Here is a 19,621-nt window from a genome sequence, read left to right as displayed (position 1 = left end):
ATTTAGGCAATAAACGAATCATAGATTGGCTATGAGGAAGTAGGACGTGCCCACTCTAGCTGACAACTTTCAATAAGTTCACAAGTTCGCCTTACATTAAAAATAGGTTTTGACTTACCTAAATTTAAAAAATAAATAAAAGCACAGTTATGTGGTTTCTTTGGAAAATTACACTATGGATAATTTAAAGAATTCGATTTTTATTAAGCCTTTATTTTCAGGCGAGGCCCATGAATACCTTACTAACAATCGTGCATTTAAACACTCCCGCAAAAAAAAACCAAATTTTAGTCACGATCCCAAGGAAAATTTAAACCTGCTTATTGGAACTGCTTATTGTAAACTTCAGAAGTTATGACGATACGTCAGGTAAACAGACGGACAACAATTGATATCTAAGTAATTTTAAGCGAAGTTCTATTACAAACTTTGCTTTAATAATCATTTATTTTAATTTGGCATGGTATAAGTCATAATTAAAACGTCTTATGTGTTCCAATAGTCGGTAATAGTCTATTCAGTGAGTAGATAAATCGTCCCCCTCTGTAGGTAGGTACAGTAATTGCGCTTTTTACCGCCACTGGTATTTCCTATCAAAACCTCTACTCAATTTGTACCCATTTTTATATACCCATAGAAGATAAATTAGTACATTTTATCATGGCAATTTAGAGTTTTAATGCTTTATGTAAGTCTGGAGGATTTGTCGGTAAAGGTATATTAATTTGGATTTTTAACTTTTGAAATGGAAAACAATGAACTGCGACATCGATATCGTCTAAGAAAACTACGCAGTCAAAGTTGTAACGGGTGTTCGGAGGTTTTAATGTGTGACTGATATAAGTACCTACGACTGCACATAATGAAGACAACTTACTACTAAGTATACCGTTGTTTTTAAATACAAGCTGGAAAATACTACTAACATAGCAGAATTATACGTTACGATTCTACCGATAATTTTGTATACTATACACTAGTTCTGTCCCACGGCTTCGTTTACGTTTTTGCAGTTACTCTTCAGATGTTAGACATAAAATGTAGCTTATGTCCTTGCTTCTGGTTCAAGGTGACTTAAGACAAAATTTCATCAATTTCGTTTCAATCGTTTGGCCATGAAAGAACGGAGTTACTTCCGCATTCATATCAGTATTGCTAAATTCATAAAGTTTGAATAATTTATGATGGAAATTGAGCTTAGCCTTGCAATTTTGACGAATACTTACAAGCCCAGTTCTAAAAAAATAAGGTGTGATAGAAATAAAAAGGAAGAAACTTTACGATTTTACTACTCGATAACATGCTTACTAACAAAAGGATTACGTACCTAGCTGTCTACTACAAAAATAGACGTTTTCATTCGGAAACATTTCCTTCAAACTGCCAGCCTTATTTGCCAATATTTCAGAAAACAGAAACAGAAAGACAATAGCAAGTATAGACGAATATTTAATCCAAAAGTTGAAAACAAATATATGTCACCATAACGACATTTTTTAAATATTTATTTACAACACAAATCCAAGTAGGCACTCTTTTTTTTAAAAGCTCATTTCGCGTTTCCCCCACATTATGTTGATGGAATGTGGGGTACGTGGGGTTTAATGGCGCTGAAGGCGCTGGAATACCCACTAAAAACCAGGGTACCCTCTGTCCTTTCGGGGTACATCACGGGGTCAATTGCGCATACTATCGACTACCACCTACTAAAACTGACAAACTAGATCTAGAATCTCCAGACAACTTACAATTTTTTTTAAAACTTCACGTCTTCAAACGCTCATCAATCGACAGAGAAGCTCCAATGAAAATAAAGTTAACCTCCAATAATATTGTACATCATATTATGTATTTTAAACGAGACGATTAAGACTCAGGGTATTAAATATCATCAAAACCAGACTAATATCCGATACTTCTTATTTTTATTTCAGTAACAATATTCGTTAAATAATGTTTTTATTTAACAAAAGGAACCCAACAAAGACTTGCGTGCCGTATATTCTGTAAATGCCAGATATATGTTCAAATTACTTTCGCTTTCCGCGTGGCGCGTCACGGACGAGTACAGCATTATTGAAGAAGCTAGAAATCTCTCGCAACATCTGAAACGTTTACTTTGTGCTTAACTTAAGTAGATGCGATTTAACTAAAAACATTCTTTTACGTAAATATACATAAAACAGTTTATCTCTAGAATCATAACATAACTAGGTTTAAAAAAAACTAAAGGGGCCATTTCCAAGAATAAATAAATATGGTACCTTTAGTCAAGTAATTACCAATTTTAATAAAAAATATAATAATAAATATTTTTAGCTAACTTTTCCAGCTTCACACAGTAATCCAGCTTATACACACGATTAACAATAATATCAAACTTTTATTTTGCTTTTCTTTTAGGTGTATTTTACTATCACTACAAATATATTATATTCTTATCTCCATTCTTTGCACATACTACAAAACAAAGTCGATCACCGCTCTGTCTCTATGTATGCTTAGATCTTTAATATTACACAACGGATTTTGATGCGGTTTTATTAATAAAAAGATTGATTCAAGGGGAAGTTTATATGTATAATATATGCACAACATAGTAGAGAAACTCTAACAATTTCAGACGTGCAAAGCCGGGGCGGGTCGTAATTTTATATTTCGATGATTAAATAATTTATTTAAATATATTATATTTATCATTGCCCTGTCATTCGATATCTTCTGGTTTGTTAAATGGTCTCTCCTCATGACCAAAACGAATACATGAATGCACGGCAAAAAAATATTGCGTTCTGCGTAACTTTGGTTTCTAGTAGTCATATTATTTTTATTAAAAACTAGTCAATTGATCATCTATTAATTAGATATAACCTTTCTTAGGTATTAACGTCAGATGTAAGTTCATTGCCAATCGCAAAAAGCTAACTATCAATGTATCTTTAACCAACATGCGAAATCAAATTAAACTAAGTGATGTGTAGCAATTTAGATATTTCTATTTTCTATCGGTATTTGATACCTAATCGATATTGGTTTTGGCAAAAATATTTCAAAATTACTGTTTTGTTTTTAATAGCAAAATAAAAAATATTCAACAACTAACATAGTAACTACTTTCGTCTCTAGAATAAATAGGAACGGATCTAAAGACCCTGGGTACAAAATAATGGAGGCCCCTAATTATCATGTTATAAATTAATTGGATCATTTTTGGTTCCTTCATGTTTTTTGATAATCTATTTAGTATTTTTAACAGTAAATATCAAAACATATATTAAAATTGTTCACTCGTCGGAAATACGTGCTCTGTATTGTGGGGGCCCTCTCTTGAGGAAGGCCCTTGGGTGGTTACCTGCAAAGATGCAAGAAAGGGAGATGAGCCAACTGCTGATGAATAACCACTACAATTATAATAACAAGATACTACAACTTTTTAGATGATTATTGATTGATAATTTAATAGATTTCATTGGCTATCTCATCTTTTTGATAGGAATATAAGATCTCTCTATTCTTTAAATGTATTTAGCTAATAATTGTCTTCATTCGTTTATTTTTGTGTAGTGTTTTGGCATTATTGTGCCAAAAATGTAGTCTTCCCGTCATTGAATTTATTTAAGCATGATATTTGACTCCGAAATGCAGCAATTAAAATAAGTTGAACAAGACAAAAAATAATAATCGCAGCAATTTCAAATAATAAAAATTATGAAAAAATATATAAACACGTAAAAAAAACACAACATGATATTGTGAAGTCATGAACGATTATGAAAGACAGAGTAAGACTGAGGATTGAGAAAGGAAGAAGCGAGTAAGACTACATTAAAATGCCATGAAAACAAAAATTTCATAATGCATATATTACCTTTTTTTTGTTGGAGTTGCGCCTATCTAGTGCAAATATCAATAATTCTTAATTTTAGCAATTAGTTATCTGCGTGAGCATAGCATGATAGTATCAGTCATTATTTTTTTTCTTTGTGCCAGTGGCTTTGTATTTTAATACGTAGGTCATAGACACTTTGTTTTGCTTTACTGCATTATTTTTCTATTAATACATTTTATTTCGTAAATATTTTTAATGTAAGAATTTCATTTGTGCCCTTACCTATATACAAGACAATCTTAAACTAAAAATGCTTGTGTTAGCGTTTTTAATGTTTTCTCTTACTGTAACATTTGGTGAAAAAACGGTGAAGTATGCAGCTGTTATTTATCGACATGGTGATAGAACTCCTGTTAATCTTTATCCAACCGACCCCTGGCGCAATGAATCCCTCTGGCCTGTTAAATTTGGGCAACTTACGAATACAGGCAAAAGACAACATTATGCTCTTGGAAAATGGCTAAGAAAACGATACTCGGTATGTCTTTTGAAGTCACAATTTAAAGATATAGTATTGTCAGAATATATTTAACTAATGTTTTGTTTATTGTTTTCAGCACTTAATTTCTGAAAAATTTGATCCTTCCGAAATATATATTAAATCAACAGATGTTGATCGCACACTTATGTCAGCTCAGGCCAATTTAGCAGGTAAGATACTATTACTAAACCATAGATATATTTTAAACAAAAGTAGTGATTGCAACAAATATTTCAGTGTATTTTTTGCTGTGAAATTGTTAACTACCAATAATAAAGTATACAATAGATACTTAAGTGTGTTAGAAAAAAAATTGAGGTATTGTAATTTTTATTATGAGGTATTGTATTAATTCTTAATATACTAATGCTCACTTTCCTTTAAAAGTAAAGGTCAAATTTTTAAAATGGATGAATTATCTTCGAAATTTGTTCTGAAAGTTATTCAATATTGCAGCTGCAGAAGTAATGAGAGGATACATTTATCACTATGTGTAAAGATTTTATAGATCTTGCAAAATACTTTAGCCCGAGTACGCCTTTGCCTAAGATGAAATATTACAACAAATTTTGCACTAGTGTGCAAAATTGGTTGATTGAATGATGGATCAGTATCCATCATTGTTTTGTCCTATATAGACAACAAAAATCTATTTATTTACATAAAGTATCAAAAATTTCACTGTAATCCTTGAATTGAACCTGATATGACGGAGTTTAATCCACATGTTCTGTAAAGCAAACCACACTTTGCTTTTTTTATAATATACCAGAGTATTGTTGAGAAATGGCTCAGTGAGTAATATACATGTGAAATTTATGATGATATAATTATTTGATGTCACATTAAAAACTGGACCAGCACCACTGATATTGGAAATTCATAATTTATTTTAATAATTCACTTCATTTCTGCAGTTTTATTTATCTATTTTTTTTTTATTATTCTTAATACATTCATATATTTTTTCAGGAATGTACCCTCCAACAGGTTCTTCTGTATGGGATAAGGATTTAATGTGGCAACCTATACCAGTTCACACAAGGCCAGAAAAAGATGATGAAGTGTTGACCATGAAAAAAAAATGTATACGTTATACAAAAGAGAAAGAAAAGTATATTCATTCAACACCCTATAAAGAAAGACTTAGTAAATATCAAGGATTAATGGAGTAAGTATTGCATTCCTGTTAATATTTACTGACAATATAAGGTCAGGACTTGGAAATTGCTTTTTAAAAAATAGAGTAATGTGTGGAAAAGCCTCCTTAAATGTTCGTATACTGATCTGATACACATGCACTACAATATTTTTAAAATGCAATTGCATACTAATTGTCATGGCGATGGAATTAATAGTAAAGAAGTTTATGTGCTGCAGCGCCTTTGCATAGCGACTTACAATTAAGTGGGTATATCAAAAACCTTTTCCATTAATTAATCATTTTTCTGTATATGTATATAGATAACACATTTTTTATTACATTTATAATAAGGTATGTAAAAATCTTATTTTTTACTAATAGAAGTTGATATACATATTTAATAAAATATCTAACATTTAAATCAACATCATCTGCACTTAACAATCAATCTTTTATGTTAAATACATTTTTTATAATAAAATTTGGTAAGAAACTTTTTTTTGTTTATTTTTGTTTAACATGTTTTCTTAAAATGACAAGAATTGACTACAGGAGATGATGAAATAAGATGCAGATAGATATAAATAAAAAATGTATAGTCTATAGATTTCATTCAAAATATTTTTGAAACGCATGATTGATCAACACTATTTTCTAAATTAAAAAACCACATCATTAGTAACTTTTTAATTACAATAACACCATTTCCTTCTGTTTTGATAATTGAATTATAAAATAATTTAAAAACAGAAAGAAATACTAGGAGGAAAAAGAAGTTTGTTCGTATATTTTAAATATATTATTTTTCAGTTATTTGACAGCCTATACTGGCAAGAAAATTAAGGACTACTTAGATATTAATGATGTTTATAATGTACTATATATTGAAAGTTTATATAACTTTACCCTTCCAAATTGGACTCAATCTGTGTATCCAAACAAATTACGAGAACCAGCATGTTACAGGTAAATAAAAATCATTGGCAAGAATATGTAAATGTCATATTTAGTATATTAAATATATATTATGTTAATTCCAGTTTTGCAACAGCCACAGCCACTCCACTGATGGCACGTTTAATGGTTGGACCGTTGCTGAAGGAGATAATGACAAAAGCAAATACAGTGGTATTAAAAAAGAAACCTGATCCACTGAAGCTGTCTATATACAGTGCACATGACTTTCAGATTGGAAATATACTATCTGCTATGGGAGTGTTTGATGGCAACTGCCCTGTCTATACTTCCACTATATTTTTTGAGCTCTTGCAAGGTAATAAGGATAAATTATGATCTTACCAAATTTCACATTTGTTTTGTAAATATATACTCTTTTCTTCTTCTTCTCTTTTATAACATTATAAAGCTAGGGAACCCTACCTATATATTCTTTAAGCCATATAAATAATATATTAAAAAAAAATCACAAACTAACATATAAATATATATCTCATTTATTTTATTTCAGATAACTCTACGATGGAATATTTTATACAAATGTTGTATAGGAATTCAACTGAAATTGTCGAACCATATGTCCTGAACATACCACATTGTGGTGAAATTTGCTCATTTGACAGATTTCTTAAGTTGTATGATAATTTAATAAGTGTTGATTGGAATTATGAATGTACAAAACAGGTAACTTTGAAGTCCTTTATATATAATGCTTTATTTATAATCAACATCATAATATCTTACTTTCGTTTTTTTAAGATTATTGTCTATAATAGATAAATTATATCATTAAAAAAAATTAACTTGTCTGATTAGAATCTTAAACATATGGCAAACAAAGCGTTTAACATAATCAGATTAAATAGGAGTAATAAACGAAAAACTTAAATTAACCATCGTCTATTAAACATAAGAAAATTAAGAATTTGCTATTAGTAAGTTCTATACTATAATAATATATGGCCATCAATCATTTTTAAAACTTCATAGTTATAATTGTAGTTTTATAATTTATATCATCATATTTTAAATAAAGTTGACACTTATTGCTGCACTTGAACATGTTTAACGAATCCTTAGAATTGGTTTGGTAGTAAGAGTCCTCTTACATTTAATTAAAGAATCATAAGTGTTGTGTAATGATAATTAAAGATAAGAAAACTAAAACCGAATTTACCTATTCACCATATATTATGTACAACATAAAAACTATGGGTCTTTTTCATTTTTACAATATGCTGCATTGATTTTCACAAAACAACTCATTAATATTTGTGTGGTCGCCCTTATTTAATGAACCTTCTAAGTGCAGCAGTGAGATATAATATGTTTAATATAGATTTAATGCTAAATTATTAAACACTCATTAGGTCTTAGTTTCAAGAAACTTTGACGACTAAATGTGTTAGTTATACTTTCTTATTTATGTTTTAGTAAAGACATTGTACATATATAGTTACTGTAAATATTATACATTTTTAACATATTAATCAAATTCACCATTTGTTTGTAGTTTGTTAAATATTGTTTGTATAAATAATTATTTAAATTTAACAATATTTTGTTATGTTATTTTGCATGATTAATTTACAATTTTAATTGTGTTTCACAGATATCACCCTTGATAGGAGCGTGTTTTTTTTTGGGATTATTTGCTTTTATATATGTAGTTCACAAAATACATTTTTCTACAATAACTACAAAACGAAGGTAATTTTTTTTATGTTTCTTTTCAAATTCAATTTTTTTAATATTTTATTTTATTCCTCTATTTACTAATATTACTTCCAAATTTATTAAAATGTATATTTCTTATTAAAATGTAGATGAGACCATAATGTCAATTTTAAAAATATATATTTTTTTCTTTTGTATCTTCTAGAGTTCAATTTGCATACACAAGTGTATACAACCCTACAGCACCCGTACCCGAGAAAAATAATGAAATGTAACTCTTACTATAAGTCCACTGGAAGTTTACTATTGTATGTGTATCTAGTGTACGTTCTGTGTTAATTTTGTACTTACATTAATAGCATTCATAGAAGACTATTAAAATGAAACCTAAGCTGTAATTTTAATAAAGACATATTTTAAATATTGATAGCCTAAAATGGTCACCATTATCAATATTGGACTCAATGAGGAAACTCTGGTCATTATTTTGTAAATCTTTAGATAAGTATATATTTTGTTTGTTAAGAGATTTATAATAAATAAATTTAATTTGTAAAATGAGGCTTCTATATAATTTTTCTCATGAAAAAAAGACTGACTAAATTGTAAAATCCAGCATTGTAACTGGTAATTTAAAAGTTATCATTTTATTTTTAAATAAAATTGTTTCAATATTTCTGCTGTACTGAAGCTATTGAAGTATATATATTGACTATTATAATATGAACTAAATCAATATTGTACGTAAAAAATATAACGTCATATACTATAGGTACTCATGAGAAAAGTAAGCAGTGACTTTGTTTGTAATGGACATACACAGGAATAAAAAATCGTATTCTAATTGTGCCTTTTATTTCGCGCTTCTTTTTCTTTCTTTTAATTAATTCATACTCTTTTCTATTTAAAAGAACCTACTATTTTGGTATACAATAAGGTCTGCCACATATTTAATTTATCAAATTATGTAATTTTATATTCAATTTTTCCCTTAAAAAAATTGACGATTACATCCCATCCCACAATAATAATAATTAATTTGTATCTAACATAATACAAATTATTTAAGATTAGAAGAAAAAAATAACAATTTTTACCAATACCAAAAAATATAAAGATAAACACAACAAGAACAATATTAAAGAAATATATCATTGATAAATTTGATGGGCGGCCTGACCACATATTATTACTTTAATAAAATCAAAATACACTTTATTGAATATAAGAAGATCAGTAGTTACTCTTTTTCAACATTAAAAATACAAAGTTATATTAGTTAATACAATTATTTAAATTAATATCCTGCTTGAAAGTCAAAAGGTATTAACTGCACGCCTTTTATCATCTATAAAATCTTGTATCGTATAATATGCTTTTTTTATTTAAGAGCGAATAATCTAAAAAAATGAAAATTAATTATTTTTTGAATAAGAAAAGTAAATTTGAATTTCAGGTTCGCATTTAGTAGTAAGGGTCCTTAATTATTTAACTTCATCACTGAATCCCGCTGATGTTGAAGGGAAAAGGGAATACAATAGTATGATTGAATAGGTTTATTTACAAATAAAAATAGAGGATAGGAGAGGGAGAGAGCGAGAAGAGACATATATTCTTATATTTTTCAAAATTATTATGTATTTCTAGTAAGTATTTTTAAAATGTACTGTATTTTTTTAATCTTCGGTATTTTTGGTTGGCAATACTGTACTGTACTGTACATGGAAGGCAATAGGTACCTAATTGCAAATATCAATAACTCACAGTCTCACACTTGGTCTTAGTCAAAGTAATTACTAATTAGTTAAGCTGCATCAAGCTGATGCATTAAGCGATTGCGTTAACATTAAAGCCGGTAACTAAAATTATCGTTTGTGTCCGTTAAACATCACACTATTTATATATTAATATTATTTCGTAAATAATTTTGTTACTAATATCCGATTCAAAATAAAAATTAAAAAAAATGTTTGTACTAGCGATTTTAATTATTTCCCTTACTGTAACGTTTGGTGAAAAAACGGTGAAGTATGCAGCCGTTGTTTATCGCCATGGTGAAAGAACTCCGGTCAATCTTTATCCAACTGACCCCTGGCGAAATGAATCTCTCTGGCCTGTTAAATTTGGGCAACTTACTAATGTAGGCAAAAGACAACATTATGCTCTTGGAAAATGGTTAAGAAAACGATACTCGGTATGTATTTTTGGAACTCACAATTTGAAGATATGGTATTGTAAGAATAAATTGATCATGTTTTGTTTGTTGTTTCAGCATTTAATCTCTGAAAAATTTGATTCCTCCGAAATATATATAAGATCTACAGATGTTGATCGCACTCTCATATCAGCTCAGGCCAATTTAGCGGGTGAGATACCACTATACAATAGATGTTTCTTTTTGTCACATTTTTAAAAAGTCAGACTGGCAAATTGGCCAACACATGCTAAGTGGCATATAATCTCATATAATGTACCTGACAGACTGACTTACTAACTCTTCAATTTTAAAAATTACAACAACTTTTAAGCTATATGACAGTAGAACATATTATGTTGAAGGTGCGGTACATACCTCAATGAGCTAGCACAAAAGCCCATACTAGTTATTTTTACATATATAATAGTCAATTTGACATATATTACTAAATTAATGATTTTATTTACTTCTGATATATTAATTAAAACTGCTATATATTATATAATTTATTGTCACAGTAAATATTTTCATATAAATGTAACTACTAATCTGTATACTCTACTTATTCTTAGTATGTACATTAGTAACAAGTTTGAATTGGTGTGTTTTCAAATTTGAGTACAGCCAGTTGAAAAAATACTGCTCAGACTCATCTTAGGCTCCTTGAGAGTATGTCAAGAATTTATTTCACATATTGCACACCCAAAGGATAGACATGTCACTATGTAGAACATGTGTCAGAGTAGATTTAAATTCAATCACTCACATGCTGAGGTAGATTCAATCTGTCACATGCTGGTTTTCCTACCTTTCCTCACTCTGATTTTGAAATGAGAATTACTTTTGAATGGTTATAGTAGTGGAACATATACTATTTCAAAAATGTTTGATAAATAAATTTAAGTTATTATCTGTTACAATAATTTCCTACATTTTTTTATAGGAATGTACCCTCCATCTGGTACTTCTATATGGGATTCAGATTTAATTTGGCAGCCTATACCTGTACACACAATACCGGAAGAAGATGATGAAGTATTGGCAATGAAAAAGATGTGTCTGCAATATATTAAAGAGAAAAATGATTACATTAATTCAGCACCCTATAAAGAAAGACTTAATAAATATCAAGGACTAATGGAGTAAGTATTGCAATAATACATAATAACTGAGATATACATTTAGTTAAAATATGGGATCATTAAAGTGCAGTCAGTAATATGATTTAATTTGTCATTAATGGATAAAGAAGGCTAGCATAAGATATTACTTATTACCAAACTGAAGAGTTAATCAAAGTCAAAAACACAATTGAAAAAAAGATTACTCAAGGAAATACGTCACTTTGATAATAACACTGAAAGTAAAAAACTTAAAACTAATTTATGTTAATTATAATATTAAAAATGGCATGTAGGTTGTTTTTTTTAACTCCTCTACATTCCACCTCTTCTCTCACATGCGGGCTAAAATGCTAATAGAAATTTCTTGTTTATAAAATTCATTAGAAAATCAGAATTTAGTAGTAATTGTTTGTATTCTTTTCTTTTCAGTTATTTGACAGCCTATACTGGCAAGAAAATTAATGACTACTTAGATATTAATTATGTTTATAATGTACTATTTATTGAAAGTTTATACAACTTTACTCTTCCAAATTGGACTCAATCTGTGTATCCAAACAAATTACGAGAACCAGCATGTTACAGGTAAATAAAAATCATTGGCAAGAATATATAAATGTCATATTTTGTATATTAAATATATATTATGTTAATTCCAGTTTTGCAACAGCCACAGCCACTCCACTAATGGCACGTTTATTGGTTGGACCGTTGCTGAAGGAGATAATGACAAAAGCAAATACAGTGGTATTAAACCAGAAATCGGATCCGCTGAAGCTGTCTATATACAGTGCACATGACTTTCAGATTGGAAATGTACTATCTGCTATGGGAGTGTTTGATGGCAACTGCCCTGTCTATACTTCCACTATATTTTTTGAGCTCCTGCAAGGTAACAATGATAATGATTTTTATTATTTTTTTTTAAACTTAAAACATATTTTTATGTTCCAGTCATGTGAAATAATCAATATTTAATGTGTGTACGAGAACAGTAATAGACATTGCTTGTTCCAAATTGACTTTGTTTACCAAAGTACAAAATATTATCTATAAGCATAATGTATATCTATACATTTTTTAATATGATGTGTTAATCAGTTTTTAGGTTGTATTGTATTAGGTAAACAAAACTTTAATATGGGACCTATCTTCTAAATTTATTCAAGGAATACTAATAGGTAGAAGGTTTGAAATCCATACCATATGAGTAAACAAAGACATTTATATGTCTTACCAAAGGAAATATCGACTTTTGCATAAAGGTTAGCATTGGAAATATTTCTTTTTTTCAATTCTAAAAATCAAAAAATTATCTATACCAGATAAGGATTATGCCAATATATATACATATATAGATATTAAATTATGTAATTATGATTGCAGTTTAAGAGTTATGTATGCATACTTAGCATATTTAACCAAATGGAGTTGGATGCTGGAATCAAAGATGCATGCCTGAAGATGAAAGGTTAATGGATAGCTTCACATATATGAAACAGTTTGAGGCCCACTGAGGTGCTAAGAATTGCATCACAAATACCGAATGAAAATGATCGCCCCAACAAAAAAAATAATATTTTCAACTTAACTCTTCAAGAAAATGTTTTCATTTCAACTTGTGATGATTATGGTGACAGCAAAAAGATATTGCTATGTTGCCAAATTGGTATAAACTAGTAACGGATTAACAACAAGCAAATGCACAACAAATCTATAGCGAAGCTGATCATGCATCTTGTAATATTACTGAAATTAATATTATAATAGAGTTTTTTAGCAAGCATTAAGAACTCATTACTTCCACCCTAAGCCCTAAGAATAAGCAAGATGGCTGTGGACACATTTATTATCACCAGGGTGTGTTTCCGACTTTAAAATGTGTAGTCCAGAACAAAGCGCGCATAAAATTGTGTTTTCACAAAACTACGCAGTGTGACGCATACTGCTAGTATAACGACGAACTGGTTTAATCATCACACAAATGGAAAATGTGGCAAAAGAAAAAAGATGGAACAATTAATGAAAGTATCTGGAAATTGGAGAAGTTCTAGAGATACATAGATAACTGCAATATGATATGAACAATTTAGTGATTCGAAACAACGACGGGTGTACGTTATTTTAACAGTTAAATCAATAAATTGGTTGTTAATTTCTTTTGTTTCTTTTTTGTTTGTTCATAAATGCATTTTATTAAAAAAAAACATATTTTTGTTTCGTTTCCTTTTTTGTATATAATAAAAAAAACCTTAAAACTGATGGCTTTTTAATTATTTAAATGTATCCTTTGCAATCTAAATTATTAATGACTATAATATTTATCACTCTCAAAAAACTATTGATATCTGAGATAGCAAATAACGGCCTATCTCATATATTTCAGTCGGAGAAGTATGAAAGTCACTTTTCTGTCCACTGCTGTCCTGATAAGTGGAAACATCACCGTCGATCAATGTCAAGAGTTGTTATAATGAACTATAATTTTATTTTATGTACTGAATATATATTTCTTTAATATGTACTAAAATATTTAAATTTAGTGAAGGTGAATGCAACTATAAATGGGTTCCAAATTAAAGTTTACGGCTACTTTCATTACTAACAAAACTTTAGTACTAACAATGCAATACAACTTGATTTCTTCATTCCTTTAAACACAATTTTTACCTTAACTAGTAATTTTTTACTCTCTTCTTAATTTTATCACCAGTATTGAGTTTATACGTAATTATAGCTTTGTTAAATTTAAATATAAAATTTATATTGTCATATTAATACCTACTTAAGATCAAATGCAATAAACAGAGAAAACAGGCTTCCTTAAAATGTCTTGTACTAGTAGTGTATCTATTATAAACATAAAAATATACCGAAACATCAAACAATCTAACATTGTGGGCTAATTGCTCATTGAAATGAATCCAAAATCGTATAAGTATTAAATTTAAAAAATGTAGCAAAATATTTCTTAAAATAATGTCATAATAGCCATCAAATTGAAATTCAATATTTGAAACAACGTTTGCCCTTAAGCGAGTTACCTAAATGTATTTAATTTTATTTCAGATAAATCAACTAAGGAATATTTTATACAAATGTTGTATAGAAATTCAACTGAAATTGTCGAACCATATGTCCTGAACATACCAAACTGTGGCAAAATTTGCTCTTTCGACAGATTTCTTAAGGTGTATGATAATTTAATAAGTGTCGATTGGGATTATGAATGTAAAGCACAGGTAACTTTAAAGTTCCTTATATATCATACTTTATTTATAATCAACATCTCTTTAATTTTGTATCGTTATTTCAAGATTGTTGTCTTTAATTGTTAAAAAATATGAATAGAAGAAACAAAAATGTCTGATTAGAATCGTAAATATATTGTAAGGGGAAGACAATGCATATTATAACATATGATGCGAAAAAATAATCTTAACTTTGTATTTTTAGCCGTAAGATCATACTTACTGTAAGTATATACATTCTTAAATATAACATCTTAACCAACATACATTTTTAAAACTTCGGATATTTTATGGTAGATTTATAATTAAGGAAATTAAACAAAAATTTTGTAATTTAAAGGTAGGTATTGTAAATATAATTTATTTTCTTTAATAGTTAAAATAAACGCACTTTTTTCTTTAGTTGTATATATTTGTACCTATAAACATCTTATATGACCACTGGAAGTTTACTATTGTATGTCTAGTGTAGTATACTCTTTTGAACTTTGTTAATTTTGTGTGTAGGTACTTACTTTAATAGCATTTAAAAAAATGTAACTGAAGGCTGTAATTTTAATAAGGACACAATGTGTTAAATAATAATTCTTCGCAAAATAGGGTCACTATTGATAAATATTAAGCAACTCTGGTCATTCCTTTATATAAGTTTAAATATATTTTGTTTAATTGTTATAAGTAGTATTTTTTTTAATATTTTGCACAATTAAAAGTTTATAGGTAATTTATTCCTGTGGAAAAAGACTGATTGAATTGTTTCAGAATTCATTCTGGTAATATAAAACTACATAAGTACTATTTATAAAATATATTAATTTATTTACTTTATGGAGCTATTATAATATATATTGTACGATTATAATTTAAATACGTTTGTTAAATTTAATTTGAATGCAATCTCACATTATAAACTAAAAAGCATAATGAGCGCGTGAAACAATATTGCCTATTTATTTTTACAACAATATCTATATTCATTTATATATTTTATGATATGCATTAAGGATTAAAATGCGCATTTATACATAGTTCGTTACTTAAAATGTTACTGAAAAAATCATGACCTCGTGGATGTGGAAATGTGCCCTGCTAACAAGGATGCTAGCAGACATATCTTGTTGAATATTGTTAATATAAGCGATATCGCTGATTTTAATTTGTCAACAGAGATGCGTTATGCCAACCTCATATTTTAGAGTCTGTTGACTGTCTGTCCGTCTGTAATCTCTAGAGTTTTCGAAAAAAATAAAGTACATACCTTAACTATTTATCAATACTGTACAAATATCAATTTTATCGAAGTGTCTGGAGTGTGTATGTAGATATTAAGACATCTTGATATATATAAAAGTTTTACCTTGCTTTCTTAATATTATATGATTACATTTGATATATTGTAATAAATAGGCTGGGTCCTGACTTGTTTATTATTTGTTGTTTAATAAATTGGTGTTATATATTTTTAATTTACTATTTGTGATATTAATCTCATAGTATTAGAACATACTATTATAGTTTTTACTCTATGTTAATCACATGTAATATTTTCTATATTAATTTAATTATTTTTAATTGTTTACCATAATACAAGAAAATAAAAATAAAGCTATGCTGTAACTCTGTGGTGATTGCTGAATATACACAAGTATGTAAATAGATACGTAAGTATTCTTGTTGACCCTTTTATTTCACCCATCTGCTGTTTATTAATAATTTAAAAGTAGAAAATCTGACAAATGTCTTTGTTGTTTCTATTATCCAACAAAATTTCTATAAAATGTGGTTTATATCCCCGGTATGAAGATTTGTTTATAACTATAAAAGAAAAGCTATTTTATGTTATAATGCGAAAGTTTGGACTCAATCGCTCCAAAACTTGTTCAAGGTTAACAATACTAACAAATATGAAATAAACAATAGTGACAAATCTATCTAAAATCAAACTTAATATAATTTGCAACTCCCTCATATACTAAAATTATTCTTCTAGTTCCAGTTCTCACTTTTTAGTTTTTAAGTTTTTAACCATGGACCTGGTGGCGCGTAAAATTTACTCATTCCGTTTTACGCAAGAGAATTAGGTTTATAAGTAACATTATTTTTTAGAAAATTAATTTAACTAAATGTACTTAGGGTTATCTTATATAATGACAAAAACTCAAACAATTAAGTTAATGTTAAAATCAAATGCGCAGTAATTTCTTATAATAAGTTAGTTTTACAAAGATAATTATGTTGTTCTACCCTTTTCCAAATTATAATAAATAATTACATATACATTTATGAATTATCACAATGTAAAATAAAAAGAAATAAATATAATATTAATAAAATAAGTGAAAAAAGAAGTCGCATTAAAATCTTTTAAAGATAAAATAGAATTATCACGTCACAGTGACTAAAATCAAACGTCACATCATAACTCAAGTCAAGTCACAAAATATAATCACAATAGTCAAGTGAAATGAATCGTTTTGAAGTAGTGACTGTTTTACCCATATTTTAATTTTATTATTATACACATCAAACTGTCATACAAGTTTAAAATATTTTTATATAGTGAGTGAAATAGTGGTCAAACAGTTAATGTGCATCCGTGTCTTAAATTTTGTGATTGATGTTGATGTTTTTATGGTTTGTTCTTCAATGGTCATGTCTCCTTCGTTAATATTTTAATCCCTAACACTTTATAGCTCTAGTAGTTCGTACGACTTTAATATCTAAATTTGTGCAAATGTTGAAATAGTTTATTTGTTACATAGATAATTCAATTCGTCATCGCCAATTTCTCTCAATTAAATCCTTAAGTTTTGTCTAAAGTATTATTACAATGTATAGGTACAGAATAATACACTGGTAATGATTCAATATTATTTGGATTTATATGCCCATGTTTAATATACTTAATAAGAAATACAATTTGATTAGAATTATATAATGTTTTTAATATAATACTGATGCTACATTTCAAAACACAAAAAATTGTTTAAACCATTTTAACATTTCTAATTTTCTGCATAAATAACCTACAATATTAACTTTAATCATGATATATCATTTATTAAAATAATATAAAAGGCTTTAGAATATGTAGTAATGTGTAACTACCTTCAATTAAAATAATTATTGAGAAGTTTCATTTTTCATTCTATGCAATAAAGTAAGTTGATTTGTAAAAGTAATAATAATGAATTTAATTAAAGAGAGCAAAAGTTGTTTAATCTAGCACCTGGTGGCAAGAGGCCCAAAAATAAGACAGGTTTTTATAGATGTGTTATTGTATGGGTCAAGGCTATGGTAATGACATTGGTACATGTAGTAGGGAGCCATAAAGTAACGGAAGCCAATTATTCTACCCTGCGTAAGTTTTGCATTAAGTGATTTTAAATATTAATAGTAACTAACTAGCATAGTTGAAGGTAAGTTATTAAAATGTAAATTATACTACAAACTTGTTAGTTTAATTTTTGTGAATGCAAGTACCTATGTTTTGTATAATACAATAATAAAAAAGTCTAGAAAAACAGTTTTTAATAATACATAATGACAGTGTTTACAAATTTTATGGTTTAGTGGTATTGATAGCCACCCTAATCAATTAAATAAAATATTTAATATATTGTATATATGATTGAAATTAAAAATGAACAAGCTGATTTATACAGGCCATATAAGAGAGTTAATTTTTATTATTATCTGTATAAAGACTACACTATTTCATTCAAGGAACTGGTAAAGACATTATGTACTAATGCAACTAATATTGCATAATTATTTATAACTAAAATGGTTAGACTAAAATGTTTTTGAATTGTATTCTAGCTATATTGTATCATACACACACTTAAAAAAGACAGATAAGTTGTTTACTTCCTTCATTACTTTACCACAGACTACTCGAGATGACGGAGATTATATGTGTAAATCACATATAAAATGAAATTACTTACATTATCTTATAAGCTGATAGTATATTTAAAGATAGTCTTTCATTAAAATACAAAAATGCTTATTATAAACTTAAGGAAAATGAAATTAAATAGATATTCTCTTTTTGGAAAAATATTTTTTTCTTTTTAATTATAGTTATAATAAAAATTTTAAATATTTATTTAAATAAACATTTATTTAATGCAAATATGATTTTTTAAACATATTTTGATCAGCAGTTGTAGTTTGGTAATATAGTAGGCATATTTTGAGGTTTATTGAGGTTTAAACTTGGTTTCTATATGTGTATTTGATATATACAAATCAATATCTATACTAATATTTTATATGTGAAAGTAACTCTGTCTGGCTGTCGCTCATTTAATATCAATCCACTGAACAGAATATGATGAAATTTGGTATGAAGCAAACTTGAACTCCAAAGAAGGATATAGGCTAATTTTTTTAATGACAACCAAACCAAAAAAACGCGTCGCCTTTTGATGCACCTTTTTTATCATATAGATTTTTTTTATGTGATATGCACATAATTTGTTCATTTAATTCATTAATTTTCCTGTACTCAATTCACTCCCTTAGTCAGATTGCTGATATATGAATCATAAGCCAATGAATTGATGTTCTTTAATTTTTTACATGTATATTTATAATTATTTTTTTACTAATCTGCCGCTGCAAACATTTTTTGAATAACTCAAACTGTTTATCTCACATTTTGCCAAATTAATAAGTTTCAAAACAATATATTTCCATAGTTTTAATATGTTCATATGAAAATGGGTTGTTCCCTTATTCACTACTCTATCTGTTGAATAAAATCTGCCCCACATCTCCAACATGGAGATTAGCGCTTACATCTGTATATGAATAGGAAAACAGTCCTGCACCTTTTCTTTGCTTATTCGTCAATGTAATGATTGATTCGCGTGCTTTAGTGTTAACATTTAAAT

General features: G+C 27.9%; 3 protein-coding genes across 8 annotated transcripts in view; all 3 read left to right on the top strand.

Annotated features, from left to right (window-relative positions):
- The first annotated feature begins 3,590 nt into the window (after window positions 1-3,590).
- On the top strand, window positions 3,591-8,992 carry LOC124542944 (prostatic acid phosphatase-like). Its single transcript, XM_047120893.1, has 8 exons — window positions 3,591-4,367; window positions 4,447-4,540; window positions 5,343-5,541; window positions 6,325-6,480; window positions 6,555-6,787; window positions 6,983-7,155; window positions 8,084-8,181; window positions 8,354-8,992. Exons 1-8 carry the CDS (start codon window positions 4,140-4,142, stop codon window positions 8,421-8,423), a joined length of 1,251 nt encoding a protein of 416 aa, XP_046976849.1. The 5' UTR covers window positions 3,591-4,139; the 3' UTR covers window positions 8,424-8,992.
- Window positions 8,993-9,899: 907 nt separating this feature from the next.
- On the top strand, window positions 9,900-15,359 carry LOC124542945 (prostatic acid phosphatase-like). Its single transcript, XM_047120894.1, has 6 exons — window positions 9,900-10,342; window positions 10,421-10,514; window positions 11,289-11,487; window positions 11,899-12,054; window positions 12,129-12,361; window positions 14,539-15,359. The coding sequence occupies exons 1-6, from the start codon at window positions 10,115-10,117 to the stop codon at window positions 14,805-14,807; spliced, it is 1,179 nt and encodes a 392-aa protein (XP_046976850.1). The 5' UTR covers window positions 9,900-10,114; the 3' UTR covers window positions 14,808-15,359.
- A 1,765-nt stretch (window positions 15,360-17,124) lies between these two features.
- Window positions 17,125-19,621, top strand: part of LOC124543216 — a 70,614-nt gene continuing 68,117 nt past the window's right edge. Inside the window, exon 1 of one of the 6 annotated variants that reach the window (XM_047121339.1) lies at window positions 17,125-17,354. The gene's annotated coding sequence lies outside the window, so the exon portion shown is untranslated. Of the gene's footprint in view, window positions 17,370-19,621 lie in introns of all 6 variants that reach the window. The other 5 variants (XM_047121342.1, XM_047121343.1, XM_047121340.1 and 2 more) reach the window with 5 other exon arrangements.

Source organism: Vanessa cardui, chromosome Z (genome assembly GCF_905220365.1).
Source record: "Vanessa cardui chromosome Z, ilVanCard2.1, whole genome shotgun sequence".
Taxonomy (NCBI): domain Eukaryota; kingdom Metazoa; phylum Arthropoda; class Insecta; order Lepidoptera; family Nymphalidae; genus Vanessa; species Vanessa cardui.
This window is presented reverse-complemented; position numbering and strand designations above follow the sequence as displayed.